The sequence below is a fragment of the Dermacentor variabilis genome, chromosome 1, assembly GCF_050947875.1.
Source record: "Dermacentor variabilis isolate Ectoservices chromosome 1, ASM5094787v1, whole genome shotgun sequence".
NCBI lineage: Eukaryota > Metazoa > Arthropoda > Arachnida > Ixodida > Ixodidae > Dermacentor > Dermacentor variabilis.
Genome location: NC_134568.1, coordinates 92,300,538 through 92,318,868, shown reverse-complemented (window position 1 = coordinate 92,318,868; position 18,331 = coordinate 92,300,538). Strand labels below are relative to the sequence as shown.

General features: G+C 43.0%; 1 protein-coding gene and 1 long non-coding RNA gene across 2 annotated transcripts in view; one reads left to right on the top strand and one right to left on the bottom strand.

The window, feature by feature from the left end:
• Edem2 (ER degradation enhancer, mannosidase alpha-like 2) overlaps window positions 1-8,993 on the top strand; it is a 94,682-nt gene extending 85,689 nt beyond the window's left edge. The window contains exon 21 of the mRNA XM_075691162.1: window positions 4,172-8,993. Coding sequence (XP_075547277.1) covers window positions 4,172-4,638 — 467 coding nt within the window. The 3' untranslated portion in view covers window positions 4,639-8,993. The remainder of the gene's footprint in view (window positions 1-4,171) is intronic.
• Window positions 8,994-15,748: 6,755 nt separating this feature from the next.
• The window catches only part of LOC142580641 (uncharacterized), a 41,435-nt gene continuing 38,852 nt past the window's right edge, over window positions 15,749-18,331 (bottom strand). The window contains exon 4 of the long non-coding RNA XR_012827807.1: window positions 15,749-15,896. This is a non-coding gene — a long non-coding RNA (uncharacterized LOC142580641). The remainder of the gene's footprint in view (window positions 15,897-18,331) is intronic.

Below are 18,331 nucleotides of genomic sequence, written 5' to 3'. Positions count from 1 at the left end.
CTGAGAATGCTTGTGTGAAAATGGGAGGGTCTTTTCTTTGGGTGTTAGTGTGTGTGTGTGTGTGTGTGTGTGTGTGTGTGTGTGTGTGTGTGTGTGTGTGTGTGTGTGTGTGTGTGTGTGTGTGTGTTGTGTGTGTTGTGTGTGTGTGTGTGTGTGTGTGTGTGTGTGTGTGTGTGTGTGTGTGTGTGTGCGCGCGCGTGCGTGCGTGCGTGCGCATCTGTGTGTGTGTGTTCTCTTGCACTCTGAAACAGTTTACCTACTCTTGCACTATCTGAGCTAAGGTCCTCAATAATTTGTGGCTAATCAGTGTTGCTGAACAGGACAATGTTATCTGTAAACTGTAGGTTGCTGAGATATTTGCTGTTAGTACTCACTCCTAGTCCTTCCAAGTCTAATAGCTTGAATACTTCTTCCAAGCATGCAGTGAATTGCATTGGAGAGATTGTCTCTCCTTGCCTGACCCCTTTCACGATAAGTATTTTTCCCCATTTCTTGGGGAGAATTGAGGTAGCTGTAGAGTCTATATAGGTATTTGCTCACATATGCTTTCTATACTCCTTGATTACACGATGCCTTCGTGACTGCTGGTGTCTCTACTGGTATCCTAAAGTGTAACAAATGGTAATTAAGATCCTTTGACAATTGCAGTAGAACTTTGTTTATACGATCCTGTTTCGTACAATTTCCTGGTGGCAATGTTAACGATTGAGAAAACAAAAAATTATCCAATACAGCTACACTTTTATGTTTCCAGTTTGTAAGTTTCCGCTAAGCATTATCTTCTGCACTAACGTTAAGTACTACATTGCCAAAGCATGGTTGCATGATATGTTTTCCAGCTGCTAGATCCCATGTAATCAAGAAAAGGCGCCAGGCGCGATGATTGAGAACAGTAGCCGTCCACCGCAGCAGCTTCCCTGCAGTACTCACCCGCCCCTGTCACATGAAAACGCTGGCGCACACTCAATTTTCTATTCCCATACCAAAAAATCTCCTCGCTAGTCATCGCGTGCCAGCAGCGCTGCGTTTACAGCTACCGCCGCCAACCCTATTGGGTAAGCATCTGCACCTATCTGTTCACAGCATGCATGGCATGGTGCCGATGAAGCCATACTGCACACTTTTAAAAGACGATAACCCAAACCAGCTGCCATTTCCTGCTGCAGGCGGTGCGAAGTGTGGATGATATTTCACTGTGGCAGCATCGCATTCTGGCGGAGACCACCTGTTCGATTTCATTTTGGAAAGACTACGCAGCAGAAAAACGACATTGCTCATGTCGGGTGGCTCAGGCCTTGGCAGCTCAATGCACATGGGCATCTCGTGCTGCACGCCAAGTGCACATGTCAAAACTTACCGCCAAAATGCCCCGCCAGAAGAAGCTGCTGACCCAGGCCAATTGTGATATGCGGGAACATAAGCTTGCTGAAGCCATAAAAATGGCAGCGCATGTCTCAAGCTCTCAGGCCCCACGAGCTCGGCCTGTGTCGGTGCCTCACGCTGCAACAATTCGCACAACATTTTGCGTTACATAGATGTTGACTACAGCTGAGTCTGCCAAATTTTTTAGTGACTTTGGATCACGTTTCCTGGTTTGTATGTTTTTTCTTGCATATTTTTTTTTCTAGAACATATGAACAAGGATTTACTGTATATACCAATGCATTCTGGGATATAAACTACTATAACTGCACATTGGTTCATTAACCTTGCAAAGCTGCCGAGTTTGCTAAAAATTCTTATTTAAGCATGGGAAGCTTAAAGGGACTGACAACCAATTTTTATGGTATCCATTCGTTTTAGTGCAATGGAAAGCTCACCAGTCAGAGTGTCTGATCATGAAGTCGTAACGCGGAAAATGCCATGGAATATTCTTTATCCATATTTTTCAATCTGCAGTGAGGATGTAGTCATTTACTGGAAGCATGCTGAAAACAGTGATAGGTAAGCGCGATAGCGATTATACGCCGGCATTGGTGGGAGGCAGACAACAAATGCAGCCATAGCTGTGAGAAGGTATTACTTTGTTTGCCAAGCTGATATTCCTGCGATTCCTGTTTTCCAAAGTGTTAATTATTTCTACTGTAGTAGCTATGCGTTTTCATGGTTTCCAATCCAACTGCTTCGGTCATTAACCTGTCAAGAGTGTTTTTTAGCCAAGCCAAGTTAACTTCTCAAAAGCAAAACGATGCTTTTACACATGCGGTTCAACGTGTTGCCGTAGCCACCCGTGTACTAATATTGTAGTGCACTGGCACACAGTTACGGCACAACTAGTCGATGGCATGTTGTATCTAACAGGGAGACCACACAACTGTGGGTACTTCCTCGCAAACTTGTGCGCGTACAACAGCATGTGCGCCACATTGCTTTGGGGAAACATGTGCCCCTCATTAACGTGGGCTTTCTTTACTGCGTAATACGCATAGAAAAAGCACAAGCATCTAATAATATATGAACTGGAATTTTAAGCAATAAATATGCTGCACCTAATAACAGCCGACTTACGTACAGTAATCTTATATACTACATCCAGGGTACCAATATTTCACCACCAGGCCGCGCCACTTCCTGGTTTTTTAGACTTTCTTTGCCAGTTTAAAATTATACCTTCTACTTAAATAGCGAGCAGCGTGCTGGATTCTATCACAATAAATCATGGTCAATTTCATTTTCATAAATTATTTTTTTATTATTTTCAAATACTGTTGGCTGTCTTGGCCGTAACAGGGTGGGTACAGCAAGTTTGCACATAGTGTAAAAAATGTAAACACCTTACAAACGTAAATAGGACCTGAAGCAATGAATGTTGGAAATACAATGCAAAACAAATAACCAAATACAAATACAATATTTTGGCTAAGAAATACATGTTTGTAACATTGTGACAGTGATATCGGAAGCAGCATAAAAGAAAGACTAATGTATGTATTTCTAGAATAGTGTAACAACGTTTGCATGACACTACAAAGATTCAATTTCATAAAAGGTTTTTAACGCGTTCCTCAAAGATTTTAATGCTACTCGACTGCAAAACAGATGCCGGCAAACTGTTCCATCCCTTAATCGTTCGCGAAAAAAATGAATAAGCGTACATGTCCAGATATGCTTTTGGAATTGAGAACATGCAATGATTGCTTGACCTGACGTTTCTAGCCTGCCTGGGAACAAGATAGGGTGTGGTTTCAATATTGAAGTGGCCTTTTGATAACAAAAAAAGAAATTTAAGTCTAGCCAACTTCCGCCGTTGAGCCAGTGGAGGCAAATCAAGCAACCAAAGCATTTCGGAAACAGAGTCAGTACGATAATACCGGGAAAGAATGAATCTTGCAGATTTTCTCTGTATCTTCTCAATGCGGTTTATTAATCCTGATTGAAACGGATCCCAAATGACACTGGCGTACTCTAACGTCAGTCTAATGTAAGTTAAATATGCAAGTAGTTTGACAGGTGTGGTTGCTAGCTTTAATTTTCGACCATAAATGTCGCACAACACATTCTGGCCAGTTGTTAGTCCCTCCAGTGCAGGGTCTTAGTATTGTTTTTGATACACTGTAGTGAGTTTTCAATTGTGGTTAGTAGAAAACCAATTGCTGAGTAAATTAAAGTTTCTACTCGGGTAGCGTTTGATTGTTATTTGTTGTATTAATGTAGTCTCCATAGCCAGAAATAAAGGTAAACAAGTTCTGATTTTTCTTGAAGTGAAACTGTGCTTAGGGATTACAAGGTTAAGGTAAAATGAGTTGGTGCAGTTTGCCATAAAGCTGCCTCATTTGCCAGAACACCATGCACCTGGTACTCTTTACTTCAATGACCATACTATGCTGGCTGGCACTTGTCTGGCTTGCAGATCTGCCTGCACAGCATTCGTAGAACAGCAGTGCCACATGTGGCTATGGAGGCAGTACAGATCACTACTGAGCTGGTGCAGCCATTGCAGGCCAGGTTGAATCTATGAATAAAAGAGTGCAAAGAAAGACGCCAACAAGACAGAACAGAACAAGAGCTCATAACGTTCCCCTGTGTTGTCAATGTCTTCTTCCTTGCATTCTTTTAATTTATTTCATATCATGAACTAACTCGCCCAACAGCACGTCAAGTTGAATGTGCTCGCACCAACCACGTTTCAGTTAACCTAAAGGCTTTGCTACACTCATATTTACCTTCACAGCCTCGTCTTCCAACACCGAGGGCGAACCTGCTGAAGAGGCAGCCAACCAAACATCAGGTGAAGCCAAGAAAAGCAAGAAGGCCTCCACAGCCATCCCCACAGAAGGTGGACCATCTTTTGCAGAAGCTGAACTGCTACGCAAGGTGCAACTCTTGCGTCGTTTGGATGCATTAGGTCGGCTTCACGGGGAGACAAATGAGCTACTAGAGAAAGAAGCTACCATCCGCCGTATGCTGGGAAAGTTGCTTAGCCAGCACAAGCTTTTTGAAATGGATATTCGCAGCCTTCTGGAGCGCCTAGAAGACTTCACTGCTGAAGCCAAGACAAGGCATTCTAGTGCCGATGGATTGTGCACATCACCTCCTGTGCCTGCAACATCATCAGTCAACCCACTTTCCAGTGCAAAGGCCTTTGTCGCATTCATCATGCTACACCACTGTGAATATACTACCGAGGCATCCCGATGACCATGGGAGGTCTCTTACTCAAACGATCCTGCCAGGAAGTGCATTTCTTTTTGCTCTGCCAGTGCTGCTGCCTCCTGCTGCTTCGTTGTGGGTAACTGGAGTGCACTCCATGCCAAGGTGGTTTAGGAGTCTCCCATGTGGTGATGACTTCAGTTAGGAATGTGAAAGCTCCTGATCAGTGCACGACTCTTGGTTGTGGCCTAGTGAGCCTGGGTGAAGCATTTACATATATTGTCAACACAAAAATATTTTGGACTGCTTAGCTGTATTGTCTCTTGAAAATTACCTACACCATCAATGTTGCTGCATCTGGTCATGATTTGATGAAAGTGTCAACTAAGTTTTACATCCATGTGCCATACCTGCCAACTCTCCTGAATTTTCCGTAAAGTATATGAATTTGGGCTTGTTCTATGATTTTATTAATGTTGCGTCAAGTTGTACAAAACATGAGTTGAACTTTAGTTCAACTTGCAAACTTTTGTTGGACACATTGACTGGAATCAAGATGTGATGTGCAGTAGGCACAAGTAGGAAACACCCGAGGTGTTGACTGATTGTTTAAGTTTCACGGATCACAGTGATAATGCTGGAGATTTTGTCATTCCCCATGGTAATGCTGAATGCCAACAGACATTTAGTAAACAGTACTGCAAATGAGAGCCAGAGTTTTGCTCGGTCTTGAACCATACTCTTAAATGTCGCCTCGTGATGAAAGGACACCAGATGTGCACTTGCTTCAATCAAGTTTATTCCGGTAAATTCCTGAAGCAGGCAAAATTCAGAACTGCAAATTCTGATTTTAAAAAAAACGCCACTGTGATCTAAAAATTTGGCAGAGACACTTCAGACTGCTTATGTGTGGGAATACGAAAGCATTATAGTCCCTTTGGTGAAATGTTTCTTTCTACACGTTCCTTGTCCGCACAGGCTATCACCTACATTCTAACTGTGCCTCGGTAAGCCCAAATCAAAATGCACAAAGCATCTCAACACACTCGCTTGCCCTCAAGGAGTTAATAACTTGAAGGATGCATGCACTAGGCACACCTTTAGTCTAGCAGAACTGTGGAGCCGCTGTTGCGTTGGGTAAGCGTGCTCGTCTTGCACCCCAGAAGCCCGGGATTGATTCCCACCCAGACCAAAATTTACCAAATTTTGTTTTCAAAGCCATTGATTTACTTTGTTTACAGGAACCTTCCTGAGAAATTTGACGTCAATCCAAGCATTTTTGAGGCGTTTTTACTCTTTCCGTCATTGGCCATTTTCGGTACCACCGCTTGATGGTCACACCGACGACGACAGATTTTCGCGTAATGGGGCATTTAATGCTTTCTTATTAAAACAACGCCCCTGCTATTCGAAGTTTGCTTCGTTAATAAAGTCTGTACACATCCATCAAAGGTGTGTGCTCAGGCTCAGAGTAATCTTGTTAAAAATTTTAATATGTGCTATTCCTCCCTATCTCCCCTCGTGTCGTGTCCCAAGGACGTTTACGAATTTAAAGTTCAAGGGTTGGCAGGTATGATGTACACGTGCTTTGAGCATGTGTATATAGTGTGTGCACTGATGTACAGTTCTGAGCAAGATGTATAAAAGAAAGCATTGTCAAGCTATGTCATACGCACAAGAATGGATGTGTGATCTTCTGGCGCAGCCTAGTCAATGAATGTACAAGAATGAGCACCTAGGATAAAAACTTTTCTTTCTTTTTTTTGTTTAGCTGCTAGTTCTTTGCTCAGTCTTCCACATGTGGGCATCTGATTTGTGTCATTTTTAATTAGAGTGCTTTCAAGTGTATGCTTTTGTTTTCATGTGCAGCTCTGAAGGCAACACGCTCAAATTCTCAGAGTTTTATCATTTGTTTAGGACATGAAGGATGGGAGTTATCATGGCCTTCTGTGATATCATGATAGATCATGATTCTATTATTATTATTGACAGAGAGGTTACATAATTCCATTTGATCCTTCATCAGCCATTATATTCCTTAAAGATACTATTATTATTATCTTTGCCTTTATTGTGCTTATTATTTTATGTGATAACTGGCCAGACTACAGCACCAGATACTGTGGTTTCTGCAGCAGCAAGAACTTAATGTGCCAGCAGTGGGAAAAAACTTCAGAGAAACTTAAAACATATTTTTTTTTAAATTCAGATAGATTCATACCTGCAAAGATTATTCTCAAAATATAGGGCCTACAAAGCAACTTGAGGCATGTACAGCAGTGTAGCAATCATTTGTTCATGGTGACTGATATGAGGGAATGTTTTCAAAGTCACGTAACCACCAGCTCACTGGGCCACAATCAAAGTACTGAAAACAATGTTCATTTATTCAGTGAAGCAATCTGTCAGCAGGTTCATGTTTGCCATTTCTGATTAGTTTTATATAAATAAGTGGTGTCAGAGTATGTCCCTCTGGCCTGAGTTTCGTGGATATCATACTGAAATGGCAAGCAGCAATCGGGAAGTTCCACTTCCTTTTTTTCCTTTTTTTTGAATGTCAAAAATCTGTTCACTTTTTTTTAATTTGAAAATGATAGATAAGTGAGACCAGTCATTTATTTCATTTAGCATGACATGTACTTTGGAAGAAACTTGCCAGAGGTCAGATATAGTGTAAATATTCAGCACTGTCTTTGAGAACTTGTTCAAGTGATGCGTACGTTTAAATAAGAGGTTACCTGGGGCCAGTGTCATCTGCAGATGGCTACCTGTTCATGAGAGCTATGTGAAGGAAGGGCTGTTGTGTCAAAAACAACATGCGCTGTTTACTGCCCTTTTAACAAGCCATGCAGTGTTTCTATGAACAGAATGAAGTCAGTCTTTAACGAAGGTTATTAAGGTGCTGTTTGAAGTTTTTTTCTAGCATGAAGTTAAGGTCACGGCAAAATAATGTGGCACGTGACATACATATCTGAGGTATGATATATTTATAGTGACAATGTTTTGTAATGTGAAAAAGTAGAATAAGGTGAGCTGAAAAAAAAAAAAATGTGCCACTGCACATCAGGGAACCTTGCTCTTCTGCAACATGAAAAGTAGACTGCCCAACTGAGCACTGGCTTAAAATTCTATGTTTCTATTTCTCTTCTTAATTGAGATATATTTAACTTTTATTCTTGACTGCAGCTTATCTCATTTTTTAGCCTGCTTTGTGTGCTCTTTTTCTGCAAAAAACACACCTGCGAGATTACCTTTATGCAGGTTGGAGTAGTATTGTGCATGATTTTTTTAATTCAGAGCTGCTTTTATGAACTTTATTGTATGGAAAAGAGATTTTGAGAGGTATTTTTGTTTCAACTGTTTGGCCACCTATGGTAGGCTATCTGCAATATGTATGCATGTGTATATAAGTGTGACGTGAAATCTGCAGGAACTTCGGAACATGTCTGTGTGTTGTTCTTTCTTGGAAACCAAGGATTCGTTTCATTTGTGCATGATGATTCTGGATCATAGTCTCATGAATATGAGAATGCAGATGAATGTGAGAATTCAAGTGAAAAGCACTGCAGAATTTTGGCTTATGTTCTTCGTTCCTTTTTCTTCTTTTTAATATATGCTAGTTTATCTTCAGAACAGTGCCTGATAAGCAAACAAAGGATTTATATATGTGTTTTTGTTTTATAAGTATGCATGAAGGATGAACTAGGGCATGATAAATGTCTGAATGTGGCTGTTGCTGTGATGGTTCATGTACTTGCAAAGCAGCCACCCTTCTTTTCATTTACTAATACTGCTATAGACATAGCATTTGCCATTAAACTGTGAATTGGAGCACCTCTTCATTTCAGTTTTGCTTAGTGTGGGAATTTTGTTTGTGCTTCTGATTGGTTATGTTGTCGCAAGGCAAGTGTTATGGCACGCCGAGCATTCCCTCTCATCATCGTCTGTTCGTGCATCTACACTTCTTGCAGGGAATGAATGATGCTGATATGTATTTACGTCCATCCACATTTGCCAGAAAGAAGTGTTCTAGACTCTCTCGTGTGCAAGTATTTTTTTTTTCCTTGGTGCTAAATAGTGATCCTATCAAGGACTTGTCTTGAGACAGTTTGTAAAGCAGCGTTTTACATTTATGTGAAATCTGTGACACATGTTTCTCTATTGTTACAGCATATATCAAGACTCCAAAGATGTTATAGATATCTCCTTTGTGCACTCTAATTTGCGTCATTTCAAATTTGCCTTTATTCTGTTGAACGTAATCTTCTAAAAGTTACTAAAGGTCTGTTACATGCTTGCTTGGTTTTCTCGCACCAAAACATTTGAAACATTTTGCTGTCATCTGTTACATGCTTGCTTGGCTTTCTCACGCCAACACATTTGAAACATTTTGCTGTTGAATACTTCTTGTACAGTGTAAAATTATAGCCATTTGGCTTCCTGAACAAGGAAACAAAAAAATTGCTACTTGATTCTGGTTATAGCAATGCATGATACGGCACGAATTTCATTTGAAAGCTATTTAGGCACTTCATGACATTTGACACATTCTTTTCTAATTAAGGTAGGATGCCTTGAAAAGACCTGCATCACCTCTTTCTGTGCCATATTGGTTTATGTTAGTCAACCAGTGTCCTGTGCTGTTGGTGTGCACTGTCGAGCAGTATCGTCACTGCTTTGTTATGCCATTTTGTGGATAGGAAACTGTCAGAGACTGCTTGGTGGTACACATCAATAACCACATATGCTGAAACCCAAGCATAAGGCATCACAGCACAAATCAGGTAGGCACAACAGAACATTTATCAGTGATGTTTTGTCACCATTAAGGTTTCTCACCCTGTGCATTTTTTTTTAGTCTCCCATGCATCTGATAGTCATAGCCAGTATATTACTATTTATTCTTTCCCTTTTTTATCTTCGTACCTTTTTAGATTAAGTAGGCAAATGCTGTTGCCAAGTGATATTAGATAGAGTGCATCATAAAATGCCATCACTCGGAGATTTTAGTGTGAATGAGTCAGCAGTAATTATTGATTTAGAATGCAGTGAACCATTATTGTAACTGCTGCATGGCAAAATATTTCGTAAAAGTTATTCAGTGAAAGTAAGATAACCACAACATGTGGTTATATATACATTGCAACATGCGGTGTACTTTAAAGCAGACACTCAAGCAGTAACAGTATTGACAACTTTTGCAGTATTTTTATATATTGATAAAAGAAAGCAATTCTTGTTGAGTTTACTGAATGCATTTTCTGATAATCACTGTTAGAACATCTTTAGACATTGGTTTCTTTAGGCGCCAAATAAGATATTTCTACAGTCAAAAGCAGCAAATAAGAGATGGCTCTCATCTCTGTTTTTTCTATATCCTTTCTGGCCATGGTGGCTGCATTCTGTTGGTGGCAGAATACAAAAATGCATGTGTACTTAGCCCTTTAAAGAAACCCCAAGTGTTCAGAATTAATGCAGTTCCAATGTCACCAAAAGTCGAATGCGCCGCTTCCGTGTGTTCATTGCATAGCCTCGGAGGTGGCAGTGGCATGCCTTAGCAAAAGGTGCACCAGCGCAATCTTAGAGGCCATCGTTTGCTGCTGTGCTGCACAGGTACTGCCCATGGCGTCTGGGGGGGGGGGGGGGGGGGGCACTGCAGCAAAGGGGCCCACCCGGAGCGCAGCTGCCTGTACTATAACGAACACTATCTGGCCAGCGCTCTCTGTTACTGTGTCAACATTGTCAGCCATTCTTACACTGTGGTTTGCACTATACCATCAGAGTCTGATTGCAAGGGAGGAACTTCTGGAGCAGTGGGCTGTTTATACTTTTTTTTTTGGGGGGGGGGGGGAGGCGTGAGGAGAGGAACACTGACTCATATTAGTACATCTTCATACAGGCTTGTGCACCACATTTCTTCTTCACCTGTTCCACTAAGTTGAGGCCTCCGAAACGCTTTGAAAAAGTCAGAAGCAAAAATTTTTGTTTTTTTTTAATGAAAAATTCTTACTGCAGTTTTCAGTCCCCATAGGCTAGGTTCTGATGTTTTGAAGAAATATCACTGAGGTGGGGATGGCATGAAACTGTTAATAGAGTGCTAATTAAAGATGTATTCTAGTATGGTGAAGGTTTACCGTAGTTATTTAAACTCTTATGTACTGGTATTTACCTGGTGCACCAAGCTGAAGTGAGTATAAGGGACTGTGTTGGTGTTCACATTTTCTTTTCAATTCTTAAGCTACTGCAGTAATGTTTTATTAAGGCGTTTATGAGAATTTGAGTTCTACTTAGAGTTCTAGACTGACATTAACACCACATTTATGGTAAAACACCAATCATTGATAAGTAGAATAAAGCAGATGGGTTTTATGGGGAAAAAAGGGTAGGACAGCTCAAGATCTTTGATGTCATAGTCAGTTACCTATAAAAAAAAATATAGTCTAGTGCACTAGCCTTTCATACAGAGAGTATGGAGAGGAAGGCAGTGAGGTTAACAGAGAAGTATCCAAGCCCTGCACAGGTGAAGAGGGAGGATGGAATAAAGTGAAAGAGAAGGTTCCCTGACACACATGCACACAAGAAATATGCCATGAGGTCAGAGACGATCATACAAGCCTGTTGGTCTAAAAGAATTCAGTAGTGACTTCTGAACTTTGTACTTCCATGGATGGCAAGGTCTTTATTCTAGAACCCCATCTGTAAACAAAAGCCAATGGTCAAATTGTGCTAATACATGGGAGAGCGACTATCACTGTTCATCAATTTGAAGGTAGTCACACACAAGTGGTCTATAGACTCAATGCAATCACAGACAGTGCGCGCAGCACTGTGAGCCATTCTTGTGAGAGTAGAGTAAGCTTTCGTAAACAAAACTCTGAGCCACAGCCTACAGAGGAGAGTTGCCTTGCCATGAGGGAGTCCAGCTGGTGGTCAGAGCTGTAGTGACTGGATCGGGGTGTGCAGTCCCGTGGACATATGTGGGCATTCCCACTCCTCTAATGATAATGAACAGACAACCATCGAAGTTGACTAGCAGCATCAGTCTTGAAAGTGAAATCGTAATACACTAAGTCTCTTCAAGTGACATTACAGTGGCTTCGTCCTCACTATCATTGCCAGTTATGCCCAGTTATGCCACAGTGAGCAGGCAATTACTGAAAGATAATTCCATGGCCTCTTAACAAAATTCCTTAATTTCGACTACCAACTATTCTTGGTAGCTGCATTGAAGGGCTACCTGCAGACGTAATGGTGGTTTTGAATCCCAAAATCTTACCCAGTGCTTCAGAGGTCCTCACTTGATAAAGTGAAGAGCGCCACACAGGGCTGCAAGTCCCACACTCCTTGGTGTTGTGACATATAAAGTCTTCACTTGAATACTTACCTTGATTGGACAACCATAGTGCTTGCTGAGCTGGTGGGAGTAATTCTAGCCATCAGTGTAGGTATGCATGTGGTTACAGTACTCTGAATAAAAATAGAACTAACTGTATTGAAGTGCAGCAATGCTTGGATCAGACTTTTCGGTTTTCAGAATTGCAGGGTGTACTTGAGGTCATTTAATGAATCACAGAAGAAGTAGTAGTCTTGCTGCTGGCAGGAAGTCCAACTTAATAGAAGCATGGGGTGTTGAGCAGTCATACTGAACACTGTCTGTGATCTTATTTAGCTTAAATTGGCAAGGTGATGACAATGCATCTGGGCAAGATGACCGACATGCAGTTGCATTGTCTCAACAGCGATATGTATTCTGACTGGATTACCCTTAGCCATAGCTACATTTAATGTCATTGATGCATTCTGCGGCAACCCAAGACAAGTCCCGAGTGCCTGAGCTTGGATGCTCTCAGTTGTGTGGAGGTTAGTTTGACACAAGCTCAATATCACAGGCAGGCTGTAACACAGAAAGCACCCACATAGTGCCTGATACAACTACAGCATAGCCTGCATAGAAGTACCTTATGTCTTTCCACCAAGAAATTTGAGACCACAAATTGCTGTCAAATACTTCTTGATTTCTTTCTCATGAGGACTGCAGGAGAGGTCCGTGTCGATAATAATTGCTATCCAATTGCATCAGGGTATATCTCCAGAGCTTGGTCACAAAGGTACGTAGATGTCAAGGTGCATTTCTCCTGCTGTGCAGTTTTGGGATGTTAAGCCCCACAATTTAGGTGGTATTCACATGGAGGAGTCTCGACTTGAAGGGGAAATTGACGTCATGAGCCGCCACACTGCTTCATGCTGCTCCCCCGCTCACACGAACTGTGTGAAGATTGAGGGATGTCAGTGTGTAAGCTTGGGCATGAGTATGCTGTGGTGAGTGAGATGAAAAGAAAAGTCGCTTCAATGCTGAGCTTTGACATATCAGTAGGTCTTCATGCCACTGACAAAAAAAGCCCCAGAAAGCAGACAAGACCGCCAAGCACCCGCGAAGGCAGTGGCGATTTCAATGCTGCCAGTGAGCACAGTGCAATAGGTTACTGGGCTAGTCCGCAAGATGCCCGCTGTCTCTCCTGCCAAGACTGGATGTTTTGTACCGGTGCAGAGAAACGTCGCCTGTCACTCGGCAATGGCTACACCAGCCCCTTGGCCCCAGAAAGGTGTGATGTTATTGTCATATGTGGTACACACCCATTGCGAAACAAGGGATTTCTCCTCCATATGAATACTACTTCAAGATGTCGAGGTGACCACTTTTAGAAGCCGTGCATGCAGTTGAAGTCTTGTCACATCCAAAGTCCAAATGTAAATGCCATCGGCATACATGAATTGATAGTTGGACTGGGTTTGGCAGTAGTGGGCGAGTCCAATAAATCCTGTAACTAGTGTCAGGCTCGGTGCTCTGCTCTGAGGAACCCCATGACTACAGTAGTGTGTGTGCTGTCTTTGGGATGTAGAAAGAGCTCGGGAAGTTGCATGCCCAGTTGTATATCATGTCGCGAAGTCCTCCACCAATGTGCTAAAGATGACTTCATGTGAGACGTCACATTGCCATGCAGTGCTGAAAATCATTTGCATGACTCGTGATGTACATATTTCACCACCCCAATTACACAACCTATAGAGGAGTGGCCTTCATGAAAGCCAGCCATAGTGTCTGGGTAGATTTCATTATGTTCTAAAAAACATTCCGGACATGTCAGAACCATTGTCCCCATTACTGTCCCAACAAAACTATGTGATAGTGACTGTGCAGTGCCCCGCAGAGTGCCTTTGTTGGCATCCTCTAGGTCAAAGGACAAACCATCTCGACATCCATCTCTCATCCTCTATTTAAATGCTGACCAGTCGGCACATCTCGTGGAACCAGGTAACTTTGAATTCATTAGCCTTTCAACCCTTAGGTAAGCAAGGTGGTCACTTCTGCAAGTCTCGGTGTCCATAAACCATCGCACCTTCTGGATAAAATGGCAAGAAACAAATTTCCAATCAAGGCAGCTGCTGTATGCGGAATTGTGCAGCTAGACGAATATACAGGGTGCTTTTTTTTTAGCTGCACCAAATTTTAAAACTTTCCTGTGGCAGATAGCATAATTCTAATCCTTGATCTAAATTACTCAATCAGGCGGCCATTTCTTTTATGAGAAATCAAAATACTTAAATAAATAACGTAATTACCAGGGTGTCTACCAACCGGGAATTCTCGGGAAGTTGTAATAGTCTGGAAATACTCGGGGAAAACTAGGGGAATCTGTGCTTCTATCAGGGAAAATTAGTTGTAATTTTATTGAAAGGGAACGAAAGTCGCAGTAATGCTGGCACGAGTAACAGAGAGGAATCGTAACGAATTGTCTTTGACGCTGTGTCGCCGGCTTGAGGAGTTGCGAGTGTACAGTCAACGACCGACTTTTCGGACGACTGCTAATTCGGACGGCTTTGCGGTACCACCACGTACCTCATGCATAAGAAGTCTGAAATTTAGGATGCAAGAACCTTTTGCCGTCCGATTTTCTGGACTTTTTACCGTGACTGCAGGTCCGAAACGGCATTAATCAAAGCTACCACCGCCGCCATTTCGATTACCTCGCCGCCTCGAACCGGCGCAGTCGTAGCCACCACGTACCGCAGCAACGCTAGGCCAAGTTGCTTCGACGTTCGCTGTTAAGCTTCTTGCCGCTTGGTGCCATATTTTTTCATCGAAAGAATTCGCCGCTTTCAGCAATGGCACCGACTCCGCCTTTGTAATCTTCGCGATTGGCTTCGAATCCTGGAAAGCGCGGCGCGTTGCGTAATGCCGGTTCCCGAAAGTCAGCTTCGCCTCAGTATAGCAATGTTACGCGGTGAAACATGCGCGAAAGTATTGCGGTGAAGCATAACAATCGTGGGAAGAAGCAATTGTCACGGGAAACAGTCTGTGTTCCTTCATTATACACGCGTGCACCCGCCATCCCAGTACGACCACCGGTATGCCTAATAAGTGTACTGGCAGGCCGGAGCCTTTTTGAATGCGCCTGCGGCGAGTTTAGCCTTTAAGACATGCCTTCATTTTTTTCCGACTGCCCGATTTTTCGGAGGCTTTCGCGGCCCCTAAGGAATCGGGAAAAATCGGATGATGACTTTACAACTGACCAAGAAGGTGCTTCAAATGGTCCGTGGGGCGAATGCGCGGCGGAGGGCGGACGAGAACAGAAATGACCTACGCATTGCGGAATGAACCGGAAAGGAAGCGTGCGCTGCTTCTTTGAAGGAGCTTGAGCTTAAAAAACTGTGTTGGCTGATGCCGAGATGAATGTGTGCCTAATACATACAAACCAAAATAAACTCTTTAAAGCAGTGAAACGCAACACTGAGACGTTGTGCGCAGGTTGTGAGTATGTCGGCCGGATTGTGGTTACCAGTTGTTCAGAGAGAATCTCACTTGTGACAAACTTCGGGTCTCACACCCACGACCTACTACTGTATAGTAGGTCGTGCTCACACCAATGACCTTGCTATCAGTTGATAGAAGCTAGTAGCTCATCTGCAAAAATATTTGCTTCTGTATGCATCTTCTTTTTATTCGTATTTGAGAATGTTCTTTACCTTTTTCGAAGATATATTTCTTTCACTGTGCATTTTACTAACCCCTCCGTTCTGTTTTCTTTTTGACTAAAATATACATTTCTTCTTACTATTCAAACTGCATTAAGTCACGAGCAGTAAACACGAACCAACCAGCCCAAATGCGTACTCTTCTGGATTAAGCCGTTTATTTTTTAACATGCTTACTAGAGATCATAGAGCGACATGGTGTGCAGCCCAACGTGATGGTGCAGCCCGTCTTGACATAAAACGAAGTTTTAGCTGTGTCACTCGGGGGAAACCTGGAAAAGTCAGGGAATTTGGAAACGTCAACTTGGTAGACACCGGTCCTGATTATGCTAATTAACTTTTTCATTATTAACATTATGGCCACTGTTTCAACCTACGAATTATAGCTGCGAGTTCGCAAGGCTTATTCACTTTATAGTTAGTTCTTTCTGACGAAGTAGTCTCGGTAGATCGACCTGTCCGCGGAAGCCATATTGCGATCATACAATATAACAGAATTAGCATCAAATATATAAGTAAGCCTTATGAAGATTATTTTAAGGTTTTGAAACTATTGGTAATGGTATTGGACCCACTGTCGGAACCCGAGAGTGGGTCCGTGGGGGGACATGCCGGCAACTACCATGAACGCTTTCGCGAAGTTTGTTTTTGTGCTTACTGGACCGAATGGAGATAGCTCGCGTTTAGACAGAAAGCTGGTGTTTATCTGTGCCTGTTTTTTTTTTTTTTTTTTTTTTTGTATGCGAAAGCATTATGTGCCTCATGAAGCGAGAAATCCGAAAATGACACTTCCACTCCTCTCATTTTGTCTATCCTAAATTGTGGGGTGCTAGATTGGGAAATATTATGCAGGATTAATCAATCTGAAGTTTGCAGATGACATTTTCATGTTTGGCAACACTGGAGATAACTCGCAAAGAATGGTGGAGGACCTGAATCATGAGAGCCTAGTATAGGTTTTAAAGAGTCATATGCTAAAAACTGCAGTAATGCTCAATTGTATGGCAGAGGAAAACAATTATTGGTATAGTCGACCTCTTGAAGCTATATCTATACGTAGGCAACTACAGTTGCAGGGGATTTGGACCATGAGAAGGAAACTTCCAGTTGAATAAAAAATGGCTTGAAGCAGCTGATATTATAGCAGGTACATCCCAAGTCATAATCCGCAGCTCACCATATTCTACCTGTACTATAAACTATGAGGCTGAACAACATGCAAGAAAGGGCTAGCTGGTATTCCATTGATCAACTTCTACACTCTAAAAACAGTTGCACCCTTTGGAATGTATATTTGCCACACAACAATATATATATTCATCTGTCTTGCCCGCATTTCCTTTCTTTAACGCTAAGAGCCCGCGGTACTTCCAAGTCACGAACGGCATGCGCGTTATCAGCATTACAGAGCATTCTCGACAGGAAAGTAACAAGCGCGGCGTTTTCAAGAAAGGAAACGCAAGTAAGACAGATGACATTGTTGTGTGGCAAATATACACCCCAAAAGGTGCAACTGTTTTTAGGGTGTAGTGTGCACGCATGCACACAAACACACAAGAAAAGTTACAGAGGTACTTGCGTCTCCTTATAATTATATGTGCATTGAATGCAAACGCATCAGTACGACTCTTCCGCGCGATACTTTTCACTAAGTCATGTGCTCGAACTGGGCAAAGTTATTTTTTGTTTAATTGTGTGTGTGTGTGTGTGTGTGTGTGTGTGTGTGTGTGTGTGTGTGTGTGTGTGTGTGTGTGTGTGTGTGTGTGCGCGCGCGCGCGCGCGTGTGTGTGGGCCACCGCAGCAGGTCCAGCACCGGGAACGTGACGTCAACACTCAGTGGGTTTTGGTAGATGTTAAAGGGACACTAAAGGTTAATGTTAAAGGGGTTGAGACACCAAATTTTGAGGCTATAAAAAGCGTGTTGTAGGCTGCTTCCGTATGCAAGGACACCCAGATTGAGGTATTGGACGCTGCAAACATTTCAAAATAATTTTAATTGAGCTCCAAAGAGTCATTAAAAACTCCTTCTCGTAGTCGAGACCCATCGCTAGCGCGGCAGTTACTACGTCACAGAGGAGGAACGAAAATATTGACGTCATAGCACACCAGCACAAAAACGTGACGTATGATGAGTAGCGATGAAATGCCGATTACGGAGCCTGCTGAGCCGAGCAACCGAGCATAGCCTCCACTACGACCGAGCTACAGGCATATAGAAATCCTTTCTTAATGCAAAGAAGGGGTAAGGCGTGCAGACACGGACACAAGAGGAGAGAAGTGGACAACACGAACGCCGCACGCCGGCCCGCGAACGGCAAACTGCGTGCGGCGAGTTGCCCTGCGGACGGGCCTTACACGTTTGAGTGTAACACTAGCCGGCCGACTCCGAAAGGGACCAGGATATGCGGCGTTCGTGTTGTCTGCTTCTCTCCTCGCATAGTCGCGTAGTTCGGCAGCTCGGAGCGGACTCTCCTTCGCTTGGCCTTTCCACGTTACCGGCCCGTCCACGTTACCGGCACGGAAACTCGCCGCACGCCGTTAACAGTTCGCGGGCCCCCGTGTGACGGCGGTTTTGCTCGCGAACGGCGAGATTTCCTTGCCGTAGAGAGGACGGGCCCGGGACCCATTTGTGCGGCAGCCGTAGGGCGAGGCGGCCAATCAGCGACCGAGGAGTGGTCGCTCTGGCATCGACGGCAGCTTCACCGCC